The sequence below is a fragment of the Syngnathus scovelli genome, chromosome 17 (genome assembly GCF_024217435.2).
Source record: "Syngnathus scovelli strain Florida chromosome 17, RoL_Ssco_1.2, whole genome shotgun sequence".
NCBI classification, from domain to species: domain Eukaryota; kingdom Metazoa; phylum Chordata; class Actinopteri; order Syngnathiformes; family Syngnathidae; genus Syngnathus; species Syngnathus scovelli.
Window position 1 is genome coordinate 10,717,297 of NC_090863.1, and position 25,906 is coordinate 10,743,202.

The following is a 25,906-nucleotide window of genomic DNA, read 5'->3' on the forward strand; positions in this document are numbered from 1 at the left end:
CAGCACCAAATTTACTACTGTTGACAAGGCCATCCTCACTGGTCCCCTTTTGCTCTCCCAATTGTAGTTTTGTGGACCACAAATTAAATTAGACTACCGTATTTTCCGCACTATAAGGCGCACCTAAAAACCTCAAATTTTCTCAAAAGCCGACAGTGCGCTTTATAATCTGGTGCGCCTTATATATGGACCAATATTGAGCCACTACAGCAGGCGTGTCCAAAGTTCGGCCCGCGGGGCAAATGTATATATCTTATATATGGCCAAAGTTTTAAAATGGGCCATTCATCGAAGGTGCGCCTTATAAATCCGGTGCGCCTTATATATGGACAAAGTTTTAAAATGGGACATTCATTGAAGGTGCGCTTTATAATCCGGTGCGCCTTATAGTGCTGAAAATACGGTAAACTAAACCTGTCCCGTAATTCGCCAAGGAGTTTTTGGCATTATGATCGCAATTTGTTGCTGCCTGTGTCTCGTGACCATCTCAACCCTTCCATTTATAATTTATCACGTGCAGTACTCTGGTAATGCATCTCAAGTAACTATTCTTTATCACACTTTCTGCTTCTCTCTTCTGTCTGTCCAATCCATCTGTCCAGACTTGTGTGTCTAAAAGGCTTTGGGTGGTGCTGTTGTGCCCAGGGAAGTGCACAGATTTGGATAATCACTGTCTGGAGATATGTTCAAGATAAGAGCTATAGTCACGCTCTCCTGGTATGGTTGCCAACAGTGTATTTGTGTGTGCATGTGTGGGTGTGAGATAACCCCATAGCCTCTTGTCCAGGCCAGCTGTGGGTTGCAGCTGATAAGTGACACAAGTACATTTCATGCCTCCAAATAGTAGACACCTTGAAAACTCGATTTTCTGTTTTGCTTACGAATAACGAGAACATTGGAAAAAAACGAACATCTCAGTTCGTCACTGATGGACTCCTGTTTTGCTGACGACTGATGAAAACACACATAGCGTGTCTCTTGTGTGTGTTTTTGGCGGGGGTAAATAAACAGGCTCAAAAATACCCACAATAAGTTAAATCTATGAAGTAAAGGTGGATTTTTTTTCTCCATTTATCATTGTTTTTTTTTCAGTTAATATATAAGCCTGCCTCTATAAGTACTAGTCAATGTTGCCCTAAAAAGTGCCTTAGTTACTTATTACTTGCTTTAAAAATACCTTAATTACTTTACTGATTACTTGATTTTAAAAGTAACTTAAATTACAAATTACTGACAACCCTGCTATACATAAAAATGACACTACCGGTCTCATTTAGAAATGCATTTTTTTTTCTATTTTTTTCTAATTTTTTCATTGAAAATAAAGACAAGCAAAACATTTTTTTTTTAATAAATTTAAATGGATATAAATTTATTGCAACAAGTTGAGGGCTACTACTCGCCCCACATCATCAAACATGCATTAACTCAAATGTCATGATGATTGTGCAATATAGTACAAGTATAAAATAACAACTAGAAAATAGGAGATGTGCAACAAAAGTTGCAAGCATCAGTAATATGTATATAGTGATATTCCACCATTGTAGTCACAATCACTCACTCATAATGAACTTGTATTTGGCACCACTAACAAGCCTCACAAATAGGTAGACTTGTCACTGCCTAATTAATAATATTACCTGACACACCAATTGGACACACAGGAAGAATGGAGTCATTACTGTATCCTGTTTTGTAGGACAGCTCCTGTATAGCAAGCAGGTGGAGAGAGAAACGGAATTAAAATAATAGTACAGAGCAGATTCTCTGTCTGGTAGTGAGCAAAAAAACTTAAGTCTATATACTTATTTTAAGGCCAGGATACCAACATCATTAGTAGGGGACATACATATATAGTAAGCGTTGTTTTCACATTTTTCAAGAATATAAATTGATTGCTGAGAATGAAATACATTTGCTGCTTTAAATTATTGAAATAAAAAATGAATATAGTTAATTTGTTAGCATGTTACAATTAGTTTTGGATTTTTCATTAATGGTTTTTATTTTGTCGTGACTTTTTTAATTTATTTAGTTTTTAGAGCAAGTTTGTTAGCTTTTTGTTAGCTTTTATTTTTTGGGAAAATGCATTGTTTTAGTTTCCTTTTTATTAGTTTTCTTTATTTATTTTTTTATAAATGTTTTGAGTATTTGTCAAGTGCAATCACTGAGATTCATTCATCAATATCTTGTTTTTGTGTGGGGTCTGCCGAGAGGACTTCATGGACATTGCAGAAAGTAACATAAAAAAACAAACTTCATGACTGGTATGAAAAGTATGCACTCCAGACATTACAATATAGTTTACTTTATCGTAATAGTAGCGATCAAAAACCAAAAGTAGCAGTCAGCCTATGAGCATAGAATTGTACTCAAAGTGTTTGTAGGTTACACTTATTTGCACATATTGACACGATAGTTCTCTGAATGTGGTAAGGTTTCGCTCAAAGGGTGCTTATTACACCTGCTTCAAGCTGAGTCTGTTACGTTAGAGGACGGTCAATAGTTGACAGAGACACGCTGTTGATTCCATCAAAGCTGACAGTCTTCAAGAACTCTGCTGGATTTCACCCAGTCGGATGGCATTATTCTGAAGGACCAAACCACTAATCAATGCTTCTTGTTGTGGGGAGAAAATGGCTTTCCTTTTATTCTCATTGGCCCATCTTTTAGTTCTACAAAGAAGTGTGTACAGGCAGTAAAAATGGTATCGTGAATGAAGATCACATTACTTACAGTACAGTATTCTCTCTGTTAGAGTAAATATTGTACAACAAGAAACGGCCTGTTCTATTCTCGGAACGCACTGATAATGGTGGCCACAGAGTCTGCTCGGATTAAGGTGGACTCTATCGCGGTTTCCTCACGGTCATGCGATGAACTCGGACATGGTGTAGGAAAAACATTTTTCGTTTGAAAAATTGGTTCAGGCCTTTGAAATTTTGGCTTTAGTGTTTTAGCATCTGTGAAAAACTGTAATTGAGAAAAAAATTAACATGGATATTTTTGCTGAAGTAGATTTAGTTTTATAAACCTAAAATTTACTTTCATTTTCTTTATTTGTTAGTTTTGTTTTTAAAATCTTAATTAAATTGTTTTTTTCAATTACAGTCTTAGATTTTTCATTTCACTAACCTTGGTATGTTGACATACTCATATCTGTCAATAAAAATCAGTGGGCTGAATTTAATTATTGTTTCTGCTGTTGTGTACCTCAAGCCTTCATGAAAGATGTTTTTTTTTTTTTTTTTATTTGACAAAATATTTGGAGCTGAATCTTAATACTTTGTTTGATAAACTGCAGATCCTACCCTAAAATTTGAACATTGGCACGGTAAAAATAATTTGAAACATTTTGCTTCCAAACCCAATTTGCAACTATGATGGTTAACTTGCATGACGTCATATTTGTCCTCAAGCTCTACTCGGAAACACACAACAATAAGCAGTTATGCTTACAATATCGCCAAGATGGACGATCAATGTTATTGACCATTAAAGAGGGTTCGCTTGAGATATTGAAAAAATGTCAGAGACTTTATTGCAAAAAGTAAGATAAGTATTTTTAAGTGAGTCTTGGGTTACAGGACTAATCGATGGTCATTTTCCTACCTTGCTGCACTCATTTAATCTCATCTCTGTCTTGTACTATTAATGTATTTCTTAAATACTTAATTTCTCTGTGCTTCATTACCCTTCTTTCATGCATGTTATCCATGCATCCTAAATAGAATAGATGCTCTAAAATTGTGATTACTATCTTGTACATCTGCACTGATTTGCAGCAGCAGGGCCCACATGAGGTTGTGTATAATTGTGCACCTTCTGTTGAGGGACTCCGAGGTAAAGAATTTTAAGATTCTCCAAAGCTGCCATAATAAATAAAAATCAGGTCTCCTCGGAAGTTGCTTAATTGTATGCCCGATCAACAAAACTGTGACTAATGGCGGGTTTTGTTGAGCGAATATATTTGCACATTTGAAAACAGCTTCATTTTTTTATTGATGTTTTTTGTTTTGCTTTTCACCAGAGCAACGATAAGAACATAAGTTCAAAACAAATTTAATACATTAGTGGTACATACACCCAAGTCATTAAATGTATTTTTATATGAAACTATTAAATCTGAGAAACACATCACGCCCTTGGCAAAAATGAACAGTGACACACTGCGAAACTATTTCTCCAAATTTGTAGAAAGGTGTCAGGAGAGCAGAGCTGTTGGAGGATAACTGCAGTAAAAGTAGACTCCTTGGGGAGCAGTGTTTTCTCATTGCTTTGATTATGCCTACACACTTTGAGATTTTATGTTAAACCCTATAGCATGTCAACAGCCCTCAGCAAGCCTCTGCTGCTGAGCCTCAGTAATGAGAAGTGATTTCAGCACACTGTGGATTAAAGCTGTTCTCCCCATTGCTGCAGTAATTTTTTTTTCACAGTTAGACGATGCATAGTACAATAATTGAATGTTTTCGTTGCCTGTCTGGCTCTTTATTTTGCTTCTCTTCATACTTGTACATAATTTGACTCATACCACCTGTTGTGAGTTGAGATACTTTCTAATCGCGAGCTAATGGTAGATCATGTATGGATTTTAATAATATATCACATTTGTAGTTTTCGCTCTGAAGTCTGCCCAAGGTACCTCAGCAGATATCTCAAAATCATTGTACATTCATTGCTAATGATGTCTACAAATTGCAATTATTTGGCATCAAAATGTACTGTACGTGGACATCTTTACTGATGTCCACTTCAACCAATTTCACGATTAACGTCTTCAAGGTTCAATTTTGAGATAATGACAAAATAAGCAATCTGCGTAAAGTTTCCCTTATGTTTCTCTTTCATAAGTCTCCAAGGTATGAGCACAATTTATTTCAAGAGGCGTGATAATGGCTTTTCCCCCATAGAAGCTCCCATTTAATGTCAGTAAGACCCCACAAGTTGCGTCGATCGAAATTATAATTTGTAGAAATGAGCAAAGCCGAAGTCATCCTGCAAAACTGACATTAGCGATTGCTCAACCAATACGAATTTTGTCGGACAAGGGCTTGTCGACCAATCATCCAGCCGGCAGACCTCAGCCCTACAAAAATGTAATGGGTTTCTTTGTGACGACATTAGGAACATTTTATTTAGGGACGGGAACTGCTTTTCCGCATACTATCAGACTGACTATGTCATAGAAGGAAAGAGACAAGCATTGTAATATTCTTTCCTGGCTTGCATTGTCACATTCTGTTATCACTTAATGTCTGAAAACAGTGACCGATTGTTATCCAAAATTATGTATGAGAGTGGCATGAATAAAATCAATCATAAAATCAAAATATAAAGAAATTTAGTTGAACATTAGCTAAATAGTTAATAATTATTTCACTTTATATTATTTTCAGTGATTTAAAGAGGTACAGTAGTCTTATTATGATCAATACTCGAGAATGAATCATGCCCAGTTTCTGCTTTTCATTTCCTCAGCTTGTTTGGGTGAGGCAAATGGTTTAGCACTCCACAATGAAGGTCAGTGCTGTGTCCGATAAAAGTTACTCTCTCCTAAAACTTTTTCTCCCCTGCGGTCTCTGTGTAATCTCAGTGTGAGGAAAATGCCAGCTGCCAGTCTCATTCACAGAGATATGGACCGAGCCCTAAACGCACCTGCTTACCCACGGCAGAATAACAGTGAGCGAGAAATATATGTAGATTATAAAATGGAGGCAAGCTTTCAGATGATAATATTTGAGCACCGGGCTGGCAGGTCCCAGAGAAACTAGAACCAGGTGTTGTTGTTTTTTTTTTGACAAGCGTGTGTGTGTGTGTGTGCATGCATGTGTGTGGGTGCCAAAAAATGTGCTGTCAAGTCCTCAGTGTAACTCCCACTTGGCAGGACAAAACAAATGGCATTTTCTATAGATTTTTGGCAGACAAGTCCCACTACAACCATCTTATATCTTATTACCAACAGCCTGAGATGCGCAACTTGATCTTTATCTGTTAAAAAAAAAAAATCCCCTGGCGTAAACGACCTTTTACAGTCCTTATCTTTCAGTGTCATTTTTTTCCCCCTGTGTGTGTGTGTTTTCCTCAAAAAAATCAGCGAATATCCTCAAAGCCTGTAGGGGAGCAATTTCTGGAGGATTCACTATGGTAAGCATGTCCAAGGTGATAGCACTCAAGTGGTACTAAGATTGGGAGGACTGCAACTGTTTTTTAATCAAAAATCGAGCAAAGACCTTCAGGCTATGTTGAAGTAATCTGCCTGCAAAAATATAATCAGCATAAATATGTTGTCAGTCAAAGTTTACTCTCGAGGAAGGAAACATTCTCCTCGATTTTTTTTCTTGAAGGAACTTAAGAGTTGTATATTGCTCTGTGAAGCATTATTAAAGTAAAACAAATCCTATAAAAGATTGTGCATATTTCCCATGTCTCAATATTGCATTTATTTTGCGGAAATCCTTGTGTAAGTTATTTGTAAATTAACATGCTGTGGATAATGCCACGGGGAAAACATTCTGCATATGTAGCATAAAGTCGTATTCCTCCTATATTGAAAAAAAGTGCACATGAAATGTATATGAGGGACATAAAACAGAATGTAAAATTTTATTTCTTGTATTAAATGCCAAGGCATAAATTTTGGAGCACAAAGAGAAGGTCATCAGTTAAAGAAGGCTTTTTTTTTGCTGCCGCTGACTTTTCAGGGCAGTAGCATAACTTTACTGATAATGGTCCTTCTGACCTAGAGATGCTTTTTGACAACCACAAGCACTCTCCTTTATTTTGCTTCATTTGATTTTTTTATTAGGGGTTCACAAAATGTACTGTTTGTTTTATATGATGTTTTTTGGTGGTCGCAGTTGACATTTTGGGCTTGGGTGTTGAAGCTTATAATGTCCCTCTCACTACCCTAACCCTAACCCTAACCCCAGAAGCAGCATAATAAAGAAACACTTTCAGTTTGCAACAACATATTCACTCGACTATTTTTATTTGAATCTATAAATGCATGTACTGCAAGAAGCCAGCTTTTTCAGCCAATAGGATCGTCTTGAATTCACATGTGACTTGTGTGTCAAAGGGGCATTTTGTTGCTGAGGTGCCAGTTTTCTGCAAAGCGAGCCTTGGTTCATTTTAATAGGGAAGAAATTGCGTCACAATCACTCGGATCTTGTGAACCAAGGTTCCATTCTGCAAAGTCAACTATATTGTCAATTTGACATCATTAATTGTCTTTCGATGAGAATCTTTATAAGAAATGTTTTACATGTGTACTCAAAATGGTATATGGTAGCAAATATACCGCTTTCGTTTATTGATTTGTTTCACGTAGACAAGTGAACCGCCATTACTGTTGTGGCTAGGTGGGTGGGGAATTATCTTTAATTTAGTGTTGGGTGTGCTGTGGTTGACTCATCCTTTATGGCGGCACTATAAATGTGAATATTTATGTATTCCATTATGACTGTGCTGTAAATAGGCCTCGAGAGAATTCTCTAACGAATGTCTTGTTTCTTTCTAGATGATTCAATTGAATCATTTAACAGTCCCACAAGGGAAGTCATAGTGTGTGTGGGAATCTGACAGTGGTCTGCAAATGAACAAGCCTCTCTCTTGCAAACACTTCCATCTATCCATCTATTTTTAGAACACTTTTCTTCATTAGGGTTGTGGGTGAGCAGGAACCTATCCCAGCTGACTTTGGTCAAAGGAATACACCCTGGGCTAGTTCCCAGCCACTCACACATATTCACGACCAACAATTCATACTCCTATGGGAAATAATATTTAATTAACCTAATGTGTGTTGTGTAATGTGGGACAAAGCCATTGAAGAATTTTTTTAACGTTAGATCTTGGTTGATACTAGTGGCAGCTAATGGGAACTGCATCTCTGAGGCAGTGGTCAGCAGCCTTCTTCAGCAGACAAAGCATGTCTTCAGAGCCCACCCTGCTTCAAATACTGCTTTAAACATAAAGCGCCTATCAAGGCTTACTGAGCTTGTCAGATATTGCGAGATATCTCCGTGATAATATCTGCATGCTTGGCAGGTGGATTGGATTCTGCAGGGTGAGGCTGAGTCAAGGGTTTTATTTTGATAGGCTGAGTGTGAAACTTAGTAAAGTATACCAGAAAGCAAGGTTATGGGGTGTAATTACGACTCAAAAGTATCAAAATATGTGCACTCTTTTAACTTGTTAATCATGAATATGGACCGCCCCCCCCTCCGTGTCACATGTCAAAACAGATCCTAAAATCCATGTCTCAAAAGCAGGTCTAATCGGCTTTATTGGCACTCTGCTGGGGGCTAATTACAGTGGCCTGGCGTTATGAGCAAACCGCTCCAGGGTGGTTATTTTGGTGCAAATATTCATAACTTTTTAATTGGTTTGACAAATTAAGGCCTGTTTGTTACTCAGCTCTGCTTAATCCATCTACAAAAGTTGTAAATTTACACTTTTTGAGATTACCTCACTCATAGCCAAAGTTTAAAAATTGTTAAAAGTGGGAAATTTATATACAAAATATGTAGTGGCTAACAAAAATATTCCTAGATATCCTAGAGTAAAACACAGTGATTTCACCACTGTGGCAACATAAGATGACTAACCCCTGGCTTCAGCCATGAGCCCCGAATTGTTCATCAGTAATATGAAAGTCCATGATGTAAACCTCAGACAGAGTGCACCACATGTCCCACTGTGCCTGTGCAAAGTACTAAACTGATGCAAGAACAGCTTTTAACGATCACATCTTATCTTCAACTCAAACGGAGACAGGGTAATTTCTTGGCCAGGGGTTTTTAAATTTTGAGCCACATCTCAGGAGGCCACTGCAGGGTGCAAATCATTACTATTCTGCGAATGAGGCAAAAAAAAAAAGATCTTGGCAAAAAAATGCTCATATTTGCGGTTTTGAGGGTCTTACTTTTCCCACGCTGTTACAGCACCCTTTTTCTCCTTTTATTATTCTAAGAATTGTCAATGTCAACCATCCATTGATTTTCTACAGCGCTTAGCAGCCAATCACATGGCACAACCAGACAAACCATTCACACCTAGGGAAAATTTAGATTCTCAAAATTAATTCATAAAAGATTCATTTAAATCCGGTGTGGAATGTAACCATTGCAAATTTGTTTTCCTTAATTCAGCAAGGGGGCTTCTGGTTTACCTTCTGCTTTACTGCATCTATTTTTGTTTGTATTTTATTTTTATTTTTGTTGCATATCACACGGAAAAGCAGGCCACTCACATGTAGGCATGCAAGGAGAGATCAGAGTGAGCGAGATACATACACACACACACACACACGTCAATGGGAAAACAGTTATTTCTAAATTGTTTTCACTTTTACAGAAACAAGTACAGTAATTCTTTAACTGCCTTTGTCAATTTTACTCAAACACGGATAAAGCTCTTCTTTTTTTTTTCTTTTCTTAAATCATGCTGGGGAATACTCCAGCACGCCCGCGACACTTATGAGGATAAAGTGGTTCAGAAAATGGTTTTATGTGGTTTGTATGCAGTGTTGTATTCAGATTTGTCATATTCTTATGATAGGAGAAATGTAGCCATACAGGACAAATATTTTGAGTATTTTTCTTTATTTTTTCATATTGACTTTTTTTATCTTTTTATTATCTGGTTCTGACATACCTTTGTCAAAATACCACAAGAATCAATAATTACAGCATCTCACCTCTAACTGTATATACTACCGGGAAAATAGTGATAATGGAATTTTTTACAACAATGACGACTCAAGGTGAAGGTAGTTTGTTGAAGAAGCAAGCAGATTCTTTTTGCGCAAGTGAAACCCAGAGTGTACACTCAATATGATGACTAAATTAAACTTAGTTTAGCGAATGAGCATATTTGGAACTATCGTTAAACACAAATATCACCCAATCCCAAATCTTTAGCGTGACCTGGCATTGACCATGAATAGCCAACTGCTCATGTTTAACGAGACTTCTTTGCAAATTCTTCTGGATATCCAACCAATCTTTTCGTTTGTACCATTCCGCTTGAGTGGTAGTATCAAACCGTTTAGACCCAATGTTTTTTATTCATTACCTCCTGCTTTGATCAAAAATCCAATTTTAAAATTGTTTAAGTTTCAAAATGTTATCCGCCATTAGTCAGGGCAGGCAAGTGGGAAAAAACAACAAATGATCGAGGGCTGACCTTGACCCAATAACTTACAGCAACTTTTTGGCTGAGCATTTTGCCTTGAGGCCTGTTGCTAATGAATCATGCCCCTTACAGTGAGGCTGGAGAACCGCAAGCCTCGGACATCGTCCCTTTCTCTGCTGTTTGACATTGCACAGGTTAATAAAGTTCTTGAGATTTTTTTCAAACAAACCCATATATGTATTTAGTTCATATGCCAAAAGTAGTACAAATAAAAAAACACTATATATACTTTTTTTTAATTATATATTTAATTTTCCTTTCAATGATGTCAGGTGAGGCTCAGGCTCACCTGCCTCTACTGGTCCTAACCAAATGCCCAAGCCACCTCATCTGGCTCCTCTCCTGCAGAGGACTTTGAGTTCCTCCAGGATGACCAAGCATCTCACCCTATCTGTAAAGGAAAAGCCGGACACACTCAGGTGGATATTCTTGTTAGCTGCTTGTATCTAAGGTCTTATTATTTCAGACACAGCTCACCCGCAGTTCATGACCAGGTGAGGGTAGGAAGATAGATCGAGCCGCAAATCAAGAGTTCCACCTTCCGGCTCAGCTCTTGCTTCATGACAGATACAGTCTGCATTGCTGCAGATGATGCATCGACCCACCCGTTGATCTCCTGCTCTATCTTCCCCTTCCTTGTCAAGAAGACCCTGGGATGAAATCGTCCAACTTGAACTCAATCACTTCAGGTAGACTCTCAATCCTAACCTGATTTTTATCTCAACCGCTTCACACTTGGCTACAAACCAGTGAAAGTTGGAGCTCCATCCATCCATCCATCCATCCATCCATCCATCCATCCATCCATCCATCCATCCATCCATCCATCCATCCATCCATCCATCCATCCATCCATCCATCCATCCATCCATCTATCCATCTTCTTCCGCTTATCCGGGGTCAGGTTGTGGGGGCAGCAGCTTTAAGAGGGACTCCAAGACTTCCCTCTCCCTAGCCACTTTGTCCAGCTCATCCCGGGGTATCCCAAGGCGTTCCCAGGCCAGCTGAGAGACATAGTCTCTCCAGCGCGTCCTGGGTCGTCCCCGGGGTCTCCTGCCGGTGGGACATGCCCGGAACACCTCCCCAAAGAGGCTTCCAGGAGGCATCCTGGTGAACCCTCACTGGGAACGAATCTGACTTACTGCCGGAAATGCGGACCAAACTCTGGCATCAATGATACAGGGACCGAACCGCCCTTATCAGTTGGTTCGGCACCCCGTGCTCCCGAAGCACCCTCCACAGAACTTCCCAAGGGACACGGTCCACAAAACACATGTAGACTGATTGAGCGAACTCCCATACACCCTCGAGGATCCTGCTGAGGGTATAGAGCTGGTCCACAGTTCCACGGTCAGGACGAAAACCACGCTGCTCCTCCTGAATCCGAGATTCGACCTCCTGACGGACCCTCCTCTCCAGTACTTACCAGGGAGGCTGAGGATTGTGATTCCTCTGTAGTCGGACCACAAGTTGGAGCTCATGGCTTGCTAAAGTAAACACAACCATATCATCTGCAAAACGCAAAGCTGCAGGACAGAGGCCACCAAACTGGAATCCCCGAATGCCTTCGCTACACCTAGAAATTCTGCCCATAAATGTTATGAATGATGTGACAAAGAATCATCTTGGTGCAATCTGACCTTCACAATGCGGACAAAACTCCGACACCAGTTGAACAGGAATAACCCCATATCAGGGGGTTCGGTCCGCCGTACTCCTGATGCAATTTATAATTTGTCAGTCACAAAAAGAGCTGCTCGGTATATCATTTTGCAGGTTCACAATGCACAAGCACGCAACATACACATATTGTTTATCTGTTTCGTACATGGGTTCCTTTTTATTGGTAGTAATTATTTTTTCATTTTCCTCCTCCGCAGACATTATCCCTCTAAATCTAGGCATTTTAAATACAAATTTCTCATCTCACTGCTTTCCAATTTACTAAGCTGCTGGCTGCTTTGATTTCTGACATTCGGGCAACAGCAGGGGCTCATGATTACATTCCATAACCATATAATGTTCAACTCAGGCCAAACACAATCAAAAGGTTAGTGTGTTTTTCCTTGCTTCAGTTTGCTGAATCGAACATGCACGTGGATTTGGTCCAAAAACTGCTGCCAACCCAGTGAAGCACTAGCAGCACCTAGTGGCATTAAATCCAACTGAAGTTACAAGAAAAAATACACCCACCTGAATATGTACTGGGTTAAAAGAAACCACAGAGAAAGGAACTTTAGGATTTTGGATCAACATCTTAGACATTGATCATGCACAACGATACTTGGTCATTTATTTTCTGAAAAAAAACTGCATCTGGTCTGAAGAGCAATGGAAACAGACATGAATGCATAAGACAAGAAAGAAGCCTTTTGCTGGCAAAAAAAAAAAAAAAAAAAGAAGGCTTTTATCCTTTTCAAAAGTGGATGGTTGCATGTCTACTGATCTCTTTCCACTCAGTTTTTTCTCTCTCCCCTATCCAATGTGAAAGTATTGTGCAAGTAGGAGATATGACTCAAGTCTGTGCGATCGGTGAACTGGTGTTCTCTCTTATTGGAGTGTGTGGGAAGAAGGAATGAATGGAGAGCTATTATGTGAATCAGAAAAGCTCTTAGCTCCATCAGAGATGTGCCATCCACCAGATACAGGAATATCTAGAAAAGCCCCAAATTCCATGACACATAATATTGGACCCTCACGCACATACACGTACACTCACACAAACGCACACAGAAAACAATGCCCCACGGTTGGTGTCCTGCAGTTTAGAGAATATTAGTTGCCAGACGTTATCATAAATTACTTTCCTCACTTTGCTTCTGTGGTAGAAAATATATCAAATTATTAACCACAATGACTAGATGCTTAATCTTAACCACTACGCCAACAGAAATGGAGGACCATTGCTTTATCAGCTACAGAGCTGCTTATCTGCTGCCTGAAGCATATACCCTGCATTCCTTTGAGAGGAACTCAGCGGACCAAAATAAAAGGCTTATTTTATCACTTCTGGTTAGTTTCCTGTTTGAGTTCATGCGTTTCATCAAATGGAATTCTATGTCTCGGTGTTAGCATGGATAGATAGTCAATCTGTTCCAATACAGAAAAAAAAATCTATATTAAAAAAATATATATATAGAGTCACGAATGGTCATGCAAAATCTGAGCTTCTGAGACGCTGCATTGTTACAGATCCGGTGATTTTAAATTATGATTAAGCAGTGATGGCTAGTTTATTGATTGAATTAAAGGGGACTGTTGGACCTTGGCGAAGGTATGCGCTTGACTGAGTGCCATTCTAGTTTGAAGAAGCGATCCATTTTCTGCTGCCGCTGCAGCTTTTATGTTGGGTGTCAGTAGGCTTTAACAAAAGTGCCTGTTGGTCAGATATCTTTATAAACCTCTGCTCCAGCATAAGGCAAATGAATGAATCAAAGGCTTTTCAGGCATAAAGGCTGTGTGTACAAAGAAAAATAAAATTGCTGACTTAAAGATGATTAAAAGTGAGCAGTCCACCCACATGCCAAATACCACCACCATGACAAAGATGAAACTAATGCCTACTGGATTTAATGCCTGCATCATAGCTTTAAAAAAAAAAAAACTAGTCTGATAGCGGTTAGCATATAGATGATTCACTTACTCTATACACTGTCTCTACAATGGCGCCAAAGCAAAAATAATCCTGAAGAACTTGAAATTTAAATCGCCAAAGTTGATCTGCTTTGTCATTGTGGTTTACTTCCAACTTGCTCTATTGTTTTTAATTACCCATAGGACCTAATTATAAATGAATTTGGGCATTTCTAATTGGCGTACAAGTATACGCATCGTTAACAACAATACATATCTGTCGGCAAGCATTTCTTTGTTGACACTCGACAAACCCAGTGAGGAACGTTTAGAGGGAGGGAGAATAGAACTTGCATGCATTCATCTAACTTTGAGACATTCCACATTCTTCTTTTATTATTGTTGGCATTTGGTGATCCTCATGAGAGATATTCACCAGGGACATGTACCTTTTAAGAGAGCGACTGGAGTTTTTCCAGATTCCAGATTCGGGTGGCTGACTTTTTGTTGTCAAAACAGTCTTCTTCGTTTTGGACAAGTTATGCCTTAGTTTCCTCATCTGGTGATTGACTGCAACTACGGTGAAGTTACAAAGCAAAATTCTGACTAAAGTCTAAATTTTACGCAAAAGGTGGTTTCATTGAATTTTCATGCATTTGACTGCCAACATGGTCCAGCACATATTTTTGGTTGGTTGGTTGGTTGGTTGGTTGGTTGGTTGGTTGGTTGGTTGGTTGGTTGGTTGGTTGGTTGGTTGGTTGGTTGGTTGGTTGGTTGGTTGGTTGGTTAACATATTTTTGGTTGGTTGGTTGGTTGGTTGGTTGGTTGGTTGGTTGGTTGGTTGGTTGGTTGGTTGGTTGGTTGGTTGGTTAACATATTTTTGGTTGGTTGGTTGGTTGGTTGGTTGGTTGGTTGGTTGGTTGGTTGGTTGGTTGGTTGGTTGGTTGGTTGGTTGGTTGGTTGGTTGGTTAACATATTTTTGGTTGTTTGGTTGGTTGGTTGGTTGGTTGGTTGGTTGGTTGGTTGGTTGGTTAACTGGTTGGTTGGTTAACTGGTTGGTTGGTTGGTTGGTTGGTTGGTTGGTTGGTTGGTTGGTTGGTTGGTTGGTTGGTTGGTTGGTTGGTTGGTTAACTTATTTATGGTTTGTCGGTCGGTCGGTCGGTTTGTTGGTTAAAACTTATTTTTGCTTAGCCAAAAACCTGTGGCCTTTTTTACCTCACTTCTGTTTGTCTCTGGAGTCCTTTTATATGTTGTGGACTATTTATGAGTCAGAGTGCACTAACACATGCAATATTATGCCAATGCAAATCAACACACTACATGTGAGCTGGATTCTTGATGCCACTCACCCTCAATCAGACCCCATTTACCGACACAGCCATCTGACTGGTGAGAATGTATCAGTCAAGTGGTCCCAGTGGCCTCATTGCAAGGTCCATTGTCTGCATGTTTATCTGGTCAAGGACAGGCTCATTCAGGATGCACGCACACTGAGACATTGCATGACACAAGAGTGCACACGCACACCCTGATGCAAACAAATGTGGCTTTGGCATGAATTTCTATTTTATATTGTTGGAACTCCTGTGTGGGAAACATCAAAAGGTCTTTTTTGCATGATTATTTGGCTCCAGTAATAAAGGTGCTCTAACTACTGTATGCAGTCTGCACAGTTTGAAAATGTCATATTAATGCCCCCCAGTGGTTATATGAAAAAGAGCTCCATTTGATGCTGGTTGAAATGGATTCACTTAAATAAGCTTTTCAAACGCTCATAATGTGGTCATTTTTAGTTCAGTGAGGTTTGAGAAATCCTAGGAAAAAATATCTTTAAAGGTAAAGTGTTGTGCAAAGAACATTAAATGCACAAGTTAAGGAAAACTCTCATTCTTATAAAGTTGTTTCATTGGCTCTAAAACTGAAGTTGTATTCCATCAATTAACCTTATCCTTGCAGGAACTGAATGTCGCTTTATTACGCGCAAATATTCACAGTACCACTTCACCATTCTTCTTGTGATGTAGATGAGCTAAAAGTTTCCAAATGGGAGCAGTACAGTAAATGCAGAAGTGTATTAATGCTTTGGAGATTTGCCAAGCTACTATAAAAGACAGACATTTTCTGTCAGTTCAGCTTTATTAATTCCCAATGTTTCTTGCCTCATTCCAAAAATCTGGTAACCATTGACTGTATCTCTCTCGTCGATAGTTTGGGGGTTTGAGGGGCTAGTTAAAAATATTAGCAAATCAATGAATCAGCATTACTCAGTGGTGTAGCTTTAAAATGAAGGATTAGAATGGATTACCACTATTGTACCCCCCCTCCACACACACACACGCACACACACAGCGGTTCAAAATGTTTTTACCAATGTCATTATAAACAAAGACATTTTTGAAGCCTCATGTAGCTATACTCCAGCTGATTAACTTTCTTTATTGTGTCTATTTAGGTAACTCACCCTCTGAGGAATCAGAGGAGCATGACAAGGAGCCTAGGACTTTGACCTACCCCGCATATATTGCCAGTTTGCTGGACGCAGGAGCCAAGCGGATGGCAGCCGGTGTCCGTATGGATTGCACCAGCCAGGGCCAGTGCCCTCGTTCTTGCCATCTCTGCCATATGAGTCCAAGGGCGGCTCAAGGACGACAGCAGTCCGAGCCTGTGCTATTGCAAATCACCAAAGCAGCTCCCATCTATGAATTGGTGTCCAACAATGAGACATATCAGGTGTGTTGAAGATTGTTTTTAAGGTGAATATGGATCCTCACCAAAGAGGAGACTAGGCCCTAATTAATTCCTCAGTAGGGATATTAAATATGTTTGTGCAGCTGAGAAACAGACGGAGCACATTTGATTCAAATATTATTGGTAAACAAAAATGTCAAGTACACTTGTGTGAAAGGACATGTCACCAGCCAAGTGACATTTTTCCAAAATCACAGAAGGACAGCAGAAGTCTGGCAGTGATTTCAGTTTATTTATTTATTTATTTATTTTCAAACATGTCCAGAGGCCTCTTTCAGTCCAGTGTGACGAAACGAGTAAATTTCTTGACACTTGTCTAGAGAATTAAACTCGCATAGTTTTGACGGTCCTGTCATTTGTGTACATTTCATGCACTGACTGGTCTTTCCCTTGCTGCTTCTCGTTCAGCTCATTCATGTGCGCCAGAGTGAAAGCTGTAGCTGAAAGCTAATCTGTGTCACTCCGATCAGTAAAAGCATCAACGTCAAGTTTCTCCTAGCAAAAAAAAGGGAAACTAAAAAAAAAAAAACCTACAGCTGCAATCTTCAGTCTTAAACATTTCCACCAATTCTAAGATGAATACATTGATGAGTTGTCCTTCATCTCTCAAAATCTCATTCAGAAATATGTTCCAGAAACTTTCTTCTTGAACATCAGAGTTTACTCAACCAACATCACACCGAGCTTTGTTTTTGTGTTCCGACAACATCAATATTTTAGGTCGATACGCTAGCAAAAGTAAATGTCATGATAGTGCAACGTATGCTCCTGGGGTGTCGGCATACTGGTATTGACAAAGGTTAACTGGAGGTTGTTGGTGTTGTGCAGGAGGAAGAATAAATGCATAAAATATATTTCTATTGAATTTAAAAAAGGGCCGTGTCACCATCATGAATCTTTCAAGAGAACCTCTGCGAAGGGATTTACAATCCATGGTTAAAGTGACGGTTGCTGTGATGTTTTAGAATGAATGAAGGTGCCCAAGTGACATTTGAATTTAAAAAGCATATTAAATAGTAAGACATGACTGTACTTTTCTCAAGACGAGCATTTGAATGGAGATTTTAAACCAGAAACGATTGAAGGAATTCTCATTCAGTTTTAATTTAAAAACATATTATAAAAATAATTAAAAAATGTATTATAAAAATTAAAAATTGAAAAAGAATATTGGTTTGCTGCATATAGTTGTCACGATGAGGCATATTATAAAAATCAATTTCATCAAAATAAGAGCAATGCAGTCTGCAAATCCTTGAAAAATGAAAAATTTGATAATATTCAGTGTATTACTTGCATTCTATACTTAATACCCAACAATATCAATAATTAATTTGTATAAAATTCAACTTCCCAATCATGCTTCTGTTTACACACTTGTCATTGTTTCTTTGCCTTTTCACAGGCTCTTCAAGAGGCAATGATGAGCATGCTGTGGTGTTCAGGGAGGGGTGACGTGATTGATGATTGGTGTCGGTGTGATTCCAGTGCCTTTGGTGCAGATGGACTCCCCACCTGTGCACCTCTTCCTCAACCAATGTATGCTCTTGTCAATTTTTACACCACAGAAAATTATTGATTCCTCCAGTCATATCTAACGGTCAATCATTTTTGATGTGTGACATTAAGAATGTACATAATTAGAATGAAACTCATCAAATTGAATGCTAATCAATATGATTTTGTGGAGTCACATCTTACATCAGCCTGAACAAATCATCTACAATTTTGAAACAGTCAAATTTGACCAGCACATGATGTAAGGGTCAAATGAATTTATGTATTTCAAGTAAGTTGAGAACTGCGGGAAGAAAAAGTCATTTTAAGCTGCAGGAGCAAAGTTGGAATAATGTATCGTTCCTGTCGGCTTTTACTGAGTGTTCTTTTTTTTTTTTGAGCTATTGTGTTTCACCAAGAAGTCATGCTCATGATTTTTTACTCGTTTCCAGGCTGAAACTATCTTATACTTATGAGCCGAGTAGCTCATTGCTCATCATGGAATGGAACCACACAGAACCACCAATTGGTGTGCGGATCATTGATTACCTCATTAGCCAGGAGAAGGTGACTGAGAGGACTGACCACTCGAAAGTTGAGACAGGTATTTATTTATACTTAGAACAGTTCACATTCTGAAACCTACTTAGTTCAACTTTCTCCAAACTAGCTATTGCAGTTTTACAGGGAAATAAATGCAAACTTTTTGGGGTGTATTTTTTATGTTCAACAGGCCATATTTCACAGTCAATAATCAAATGAGACAATATAATCATTATTTCAATATCCATACTTTTGGTAACATTTTTGTTTGGTGTGATGGGATTTTTTTTTTTTTTTTTAAAGGTTTGGAAATACCGCAGGGTGTTGTAGTTTTTAAGAAATCCACAAGATGGTAGTCATTAGTAGCAATATTAAGATTCATGTTTTTTTTCCTTTGACCGAAACTATTTTACTGTATTTTTTTTGTGTGTGACAAAGATAAAGTCAGCAATACGTACAATAATATTTTTTTATTTTTTTTTATTTTTGTCGTACACAACGTTGTCAATTGATTCCACAGATTCATAAATGTTCAAGCATGGGTAGTTTGCTGTCAGTTGAACTTTTTGAAACCTTTTTGTGCCTCTCATTTTACGTCATTTTATCTGCGCTTGCATTCAATGCATTATGCAGCGAGCTCTGCTGTAGGAGATGATTGATTACTTTTGGTGAACACACCCTTATGTGAACATAGAGGCAAAGGTGTGGATGCTCAAAGAGGAAAGCGAGGAGGTGAACAGACCACCAAGGAATGGGGTGATAGACAGAGTAAAAAAAAAAATCAAAGACAGGCAAGTCTGAAAAGGCCTGAAAGCACACTGAGCAGTATGGTTTTGATTTCAGCTGTGTTTCATCTCGGAATATCACACTTACATAAACCAATGGACATTTCTCCTCAAGTTCTCCTTTGCTGTGTTTCATTCTTTTGTGCTTTTTATGCTCCTCTCAAGCTTCCTCTAATCTCCTGGTCCTCCTGTCCCATTGATTTCTCAAAAGTTGTAAATGCTGGCATGTTTTTTATTTAGTTTCCCCTCTTTCTAACCTCTCTGTTGCTTACCATATGTTCGTTTCCTCAAAACTGTATTCTCTCACTCGTTGACCTTCAAGGCGTTATTAATATGTACAGCAGGGTAAAAAAAAAAAAAATTATACAATATACTGTACAATTAGTCATCAGTCAAAACTGATTCCACTAAACTAAATATAAAATAAAATGACTAAAATGGGAATAACAATTAATAATAGTCTTTAGGGAAGATGCAGTGGATGAGTTACAAAAAAAATCATGTTTAGTGTTGACATAATTTTTACAGAAATAAGCGTCAATGCTCACTCAAATGTCCCTTTAAGCAAATACTTTTTTTTTTTATTCCCATTTTGACACCACTAAAACTACTGGTTAAATTACGATAAAATACACACTACACTGTCTGAAAACAGGATGTTTTGAAGTTTCATTGCGAAACTGTTGGCTGTGACCAGTCATGAAATAGCTTAAAGCTTCAGTGTTGGACAGCTGCGTGTTTTGGATCATAACTGTTTGGGTTGTGTTTCACTTGTTATGCAAAACCCGGCAAGAGCTCCCTCATCTGTATAATTTCACTTGCAATTGATGGGGGTAGCCGAAACACTTCAGACACACTTTGAAATGCTCATATCAGAGGAGTACATATGTGAGACGAACAAAAAAGGGAAAGGGAGGTATTGAAATGTGGAGAGAACAAAAGGAGAAAACACAAATGACTTCTTCACTATATATAAATCAAATGCAAAAAAAAAAAAACAGGCATGGCAACAACTGTTATCAATTGGTCCAGTGTAATTTTATCAAATTATAGAACATATTATTGCCCTTCTCAGTGTTAAAAAAAAGTTTGATTTATGGTGAAGTGGAAGGTCAACAGCTCACATATCAAACAGAATTTGCAAACAAGAGCGTCATTCCATTGCTTTATGAAATATGTCTTTTATATCAACTTGAGCTCCCACCCTCCCATCACTTCCTTCCTTTAACAATATAAGAAAGGTAGACAACAAATTCCAGATGTTATTTAACAAAGAACTCAGCTGCCATTTCCATTTATGTTTGCGTGCATGTATGTACGAGTTGTTTTTTTTTTTCTCCTGCCCCTTTTTTTAATCAGCTCATCAAATCAACATGTCTGCCTTAGCATTATTTTTTATTGAATTCAGTGCAAACCATGTGACAATGCAGATTTCTTCATAAGCTAAAAGTTTTGTGTCTTTTACTAGAACCTTCCTATCCAGAAAGTGCCCTGCCCACACAGTCAGGAAAGATGTGCTTCAATTTGTCTGTTGACATGAGCTAATCCACAACTTAGTAGGGAAATCCTTTTAAAATCAACAAATTTTCTTGACCTTGAATAAACAGCGCTTATAACCACTTTTAATTTTTCTGTTTGGAATTTTCAATCCCCCTTTCCAATTTCCCCCCTTAACTTGGCATTTGCTACTTTCTGTTTTCCATATCGAACAATCGTATGAATGCTTCTTATGAATACAGATTCCACTGCAAAAACAGATTTATCTTCAAAGCACACCTCCTTTCCGTTTAAAAGCAGGGAAAAACAGATTGACTTGAAGGGTCAACATGGGTGCACACACACACACACACACACACACCGCCTGTCCAGGCCTGCACAACTGAACTGACAAAAGCAGGCACAACTTCAAAAGGTGAGAGATCCCATAACTTCCATAAATCAGTCTCTTGGCAATCCTTGATTTTCCAACCAATCAGACTTGAAGAATGCAAGGGGTAAACATCTCCAGCTGAAGGACAAGTAAAACAGCGTTTCAACTGCTTATCTGTATGTTTCTTGCCCTTTGCATAAAAAAAAACAAAGTTTTTCCACAAAACACTAGCCTGAAAGAAATATTACGCTTACCTGACAATTCCGATTGTGTTCTTGTAGCACATTTGTGGGCTAACTAGTTTTAAAGGCTAACTTTCATAAGCTTCAGTTTTCTTCAACCAGTTCTCATTTGCTTGCCCTCTGTATAGAACCTTTCATTCCTCACAACAGGTGGTTTTAAAGAAGAAGCCATTTTTCTTTTAAACTACTGCTTACAGTTGAATAAATATTATCAGTCATAAAATAAAATTAGTTTAGGACTCGGTTGTACGTTATTCAATATATTTTAACTTCAGTCATCACCTCTAATCGCTGTTAGAACCATAAAACTGTTGGGCATGATAAGTGGCTCGCTGGCTGTACAAAAGAATCGGTGCGTCTATGCCTATAGCAATAAATTTGAAAAATCAGTTTAATATCATACTTTTATGACTACATTTATCCCCCAGACCGAAGCATTGATGCCCAATCAGTTGCTATCAGAGATAAAAATCCAGTCTGTCTCTTGGAGGTTTCGGCACTTTTTCTAGATAGACAAACTTTTCATTTCCCAAATGAGTCTTCCAGTGTCGTCTTTGGATAAGCTCCTGGGCTTGCAGTGCAAAACTAAATAAAGGGTCATATTTCTCACATTGTGGCTAAAGCAGCATGTTACACCAAATGACGGAAAATATAGTTCACTATGTTTTGAACATTCTTGTTTGTCTTGCCAATAAGTTTATGTTACAATTTTATAGTACCTTCAAGGGACCCAAGGACTCGTAATTGTAACCCATCGAGGCAATTGAAATGCATCTACAGTCCGGGAGACGTGCATGTGTTTTTGTCTTTCCTATTAGTGAAGAAGAAAATGTCCAACATCACAGATTGCATTTTTCTATTAGAAGGAATTGGCTTATTCCTGTTGACCAAAGTGCTTTACACATTTAAATAAAAGTTGAGAACATACACATTTACCATTTGGCCAAATATTTCATACATTTCCCAAATATGGAACAGCATTTTCCGCACTATAAGGCGCGCCGGATTATAAGGCGCACCTTCAATGAATGGTCCATTTTAAAACTTTGTCCATATATAAGATGTATACATTTGGCCCGCGGGATGGACTTTGGACACGCCTGCTGTAGTGGCTCAATATTGGTCCATATATAAGGCACACCTGATTATAAGGCGCACTGTCAGCTTTTGAGAAAATTTGAGGTTTTTAGGTGCGCCTTATAGTGCAAAAAATACGGTATCTCAATACTATGCTAGAATGATGATGCGAGAATAAAAAACAAGAACTTTTCTTTCAGGCTCATTTGTCAATCTGCGGTTTAGTCTTGTTATTCACACTGACTGTGTACACAAAAGAAAGAGACCACATACTTGGATTTATTGTGATGAAGTGCATTCAGTTTTTATTTAGATGAGAATCTCCATAAGTTATGAATCTTGAACAATCAGATTTATCTACCCACTGTTTATATAGAATCAAGAGCATGACAATAAACCAACTATAAAATGTTGCGCAAGTTTCAATACCATTATTCCTGCAACTAGAGGAATGTTTTTGTTTCTCTGTATGATTTTTATTCCCCTGGTGTTGCGGCTCGCCTATAAATGCCATGGCAGCACGTTGTGTTCACTGTATTACAGGTCTTCTGTGATTGAAGCACACTGTGCTCTGCATTGTGTTCCTCTGACCACCCACATGAAGCTTTCATCTCAGTATGACAGTGCACAATGGGGTTCCTCATATTGTTTCATTGAGCTGCTCACTGTTGTTCAGCTACTTCAAACTGACAGAAATGAAGGCATATGTTGTGATTGGCAATATTTCAAATGAGCCAGAGAAAATGTGCTTGTGGTTATTCTTATTCATTAGGACATTGAGCCCATTGCAAGTGGACTGCTCCGTTTGTTTGTTTCTCCTCTCAACACTTTGTGGCGTAAATAGTTGCATTTTCCACACAAACTCAAGTTTGTGCAGTCCTAACCAAGTGTTGTTGAATGAACTGATGAAGGCTTCTCGAGAGGCGAAATGTCAGAACAGTCCAGTTGCGATCGATCAGTGCCTTGAGAAAGCCAAACAAAAGTTCATGTGTCAAATTCATTTTTGTCCAATCACATTTCAACTTTTATGTGTTGCCAGGTAAATGTAACATGCCCAAGGCCTTCAGAATCCAGAGTGCTGCTATTGAACACACACGCAGATACGCCCATGGGTGCACACACACACACTCGCACACAAACACACACAGTTGAAGCCTTTGGCTCAAACTGGTGTCGGCATTTTGCCATCCTCTGATTGGTTCAATAGTTATGTTTACCGTAATGATTTGTCTAATATGCTCACTAAAGATTGATTTACAGAGGAGAATGATGTCAGATATGATCCAACCATCCATTTTCGGAACCGCATTTCCTCACGGAGCCGCGGGCGTGCCGAAGCCTATCCCAGCTGAATCTGAATTGGTTGCCAGGCAATCACAAGGAACAAGCATTGACACTCACAATCTCACCTATTGATAATTTGGAGTGGTCTGTCGGCCTACCGTGCATGTTTTTTGGAATGTGGGAGGAGGAAACTCTCATAGATACGAGGAGAACATGCAAACTCCTCACAGGAAGGCCGGTGCAGGAATCAAACCCACAACATCTGCACTGTGAGGCGGACGTACTAACCAGTGTTGCCCCGTGCCGTGCCATGTCAGATATAATTAAAAATTCATTTAAAACAGTTTGACTTATCATGACACAACTTTTATGTGACCCCTGTATCAATTAATGCCACAAGAACTGAAATTATTTGACAAAAACTTGAGTATTGTTTAAATCACGTTTGTCTCTGTGCTTTAGAAACGCTCCTGAGCTTCGTGGATGATATCTTGTCTGGCGCCAGGTCTCCATGTGTGATGTTAGGAGACATTCCAAACCTGCTGTCCTCCTCGGTCAGCATGATCGTCCGCTGTCTGGAACCTGACACCACATATATGTAAGATAATCCCTCCTTTTTGTGATTGAGATTGCTCCAAAAATGGTAACGATTATTGAATCACATGGCACAATGATTCATACTTGAATACATGCTGTACCTAAGGTTTTGGAATGTGAGAGAAAGCTGGAGTATTTGGCAAAAAAAAAAAAATCCACACAAGTCTAGAAAGATCCAAGAGCAAATCCAAATTGATGCATAAGAAGAGGTGCCATCAGGGATTAGTCTGTGCCTTTGTCTGTCATGGGTCATTAGAATCTTCAAATCCTTTTTTTTTCCCCTGGTGGCTTTTTGAAATTGAGAGATTGAGAGTATGAGAGATTGAAATTTTCAGATGCAGAGTCTGAATATTTAATTTGAATTTAATAATGACCAAATTACCTGTGTTGGCTTTGGCATCCATTGGCAGACTCTCAAGACTCCGATCAGTTTAATTTTATGTAACTCTAGATTTATTCAATTGTGTTAAAAATGAGGATAATGAAAGTAAAAGTATCAACAATGAGGACATGATCCTTGGGATCATTGGTGTATTTGCAAATTGCTCATGCCATTTAGCAAGATACATTACAGTAATTTGGGTTCATTTTAGCAATTCAGAAATTACTTCAAAATGGTCTTTTAATGTACCATTCCCACAAATAGGTGGGAATATAATTCCATATTAATAACAAGGTGATTTTATCAAAAGAGAGCTGTTAATGAGTCATGAAAAAATGATTTATTCCATTAAACATTTACACCACATGGGAATTTACTATCATTAGATGACCAAGACACTTTTCTCAGTCTGCACGCACACTTTCTCAGTACACATGCTCACACTTAACCCACAGACAACTTGCCTGGAGTGAAGTAATACACACATCTCAAAGAGGAAATGAGATGGCGTTTGGGGAGAAGCTGAGGAACGAGTGAGAAAAAGATCGAGAGGCAGAGAAACATAATCAGAATACAAGGAATGTTTTGATGTACTGTATTTAGTCTGTTTCAAAGCTCCTCACGTCCTTCAAATCCTAGCAAGGGCAGGGCTCCTGCACGCTCTAGTCTGTCTGGCAGCTCATTGTCACTGAGCCAAGGCCCTGTTTCTCTCCCCTTATATTTCGAGGGCCCATCCAGATATGGTCTTGTTTCAGGAAAAGTTTGTGTGAGAGGCACAGTAAGCACAAGCAGATGTTTTAATGATGAAAGTGATGAAACCCATTGATCCAAAATTATTCTTTCAGAGTTTCTATGATTCTTTCTCAGGTCTTTGTCTTTAGTTGTGGATGCTATGAGCATTTTAGCCACTGGATGGGGATATAATTCAGAACAATTTGACGTATTTGTGCCTTCCATCCAGAGATTGAGATGCAGCATAAATAGGTTACCGTATGTCTGTCTAGGTTCCGGCTTTGGGCAGTTGACAACACTGGGCGTCGCTCCAGTCCAAGTGAGGTCACTATTAAAACTCCATGCCCAACTGTGGATGACGTCAAGGCTCAAG

General features: G+C 38.7%; 1 protein-coding gene across 9 annotated transcripts in view; it reads left to right on the forward strand.

The window, feature by feature from the left end:
- The window catches only part of astn1 (astrotactin 1), a 125,550-nt gene that overhangs the window by 93,174 nt on the left and 6,470 nt on the right, over positions 1-25,906 (forward strand). For all 9 annotated transcript variants that reach the window (XM_049747505.1, XM_049747507.1, XM_049747508.1 and 6 more), the window contains 5 exons: positions 16,229-16,506; positions 17,930-18,063; positions 18,474-18,625; positions 24,285-24,420; positions 25,806-25,906. In XM_049747505.1, coding sequence (XP_049603462.1) covers positions 16,229-16,506; positions 17,930-18,063; positions 18,474-18,625; positions 24,285-24,420; positions 25,806-25,906 — 801 coding nt within the window. The remainder of the gene's footprint in view (positions 1-16,228; positions 16,507-17,929; positions 18,064-18,473; positions 18,626-24,284; positions 24,421-25,805) is intronic.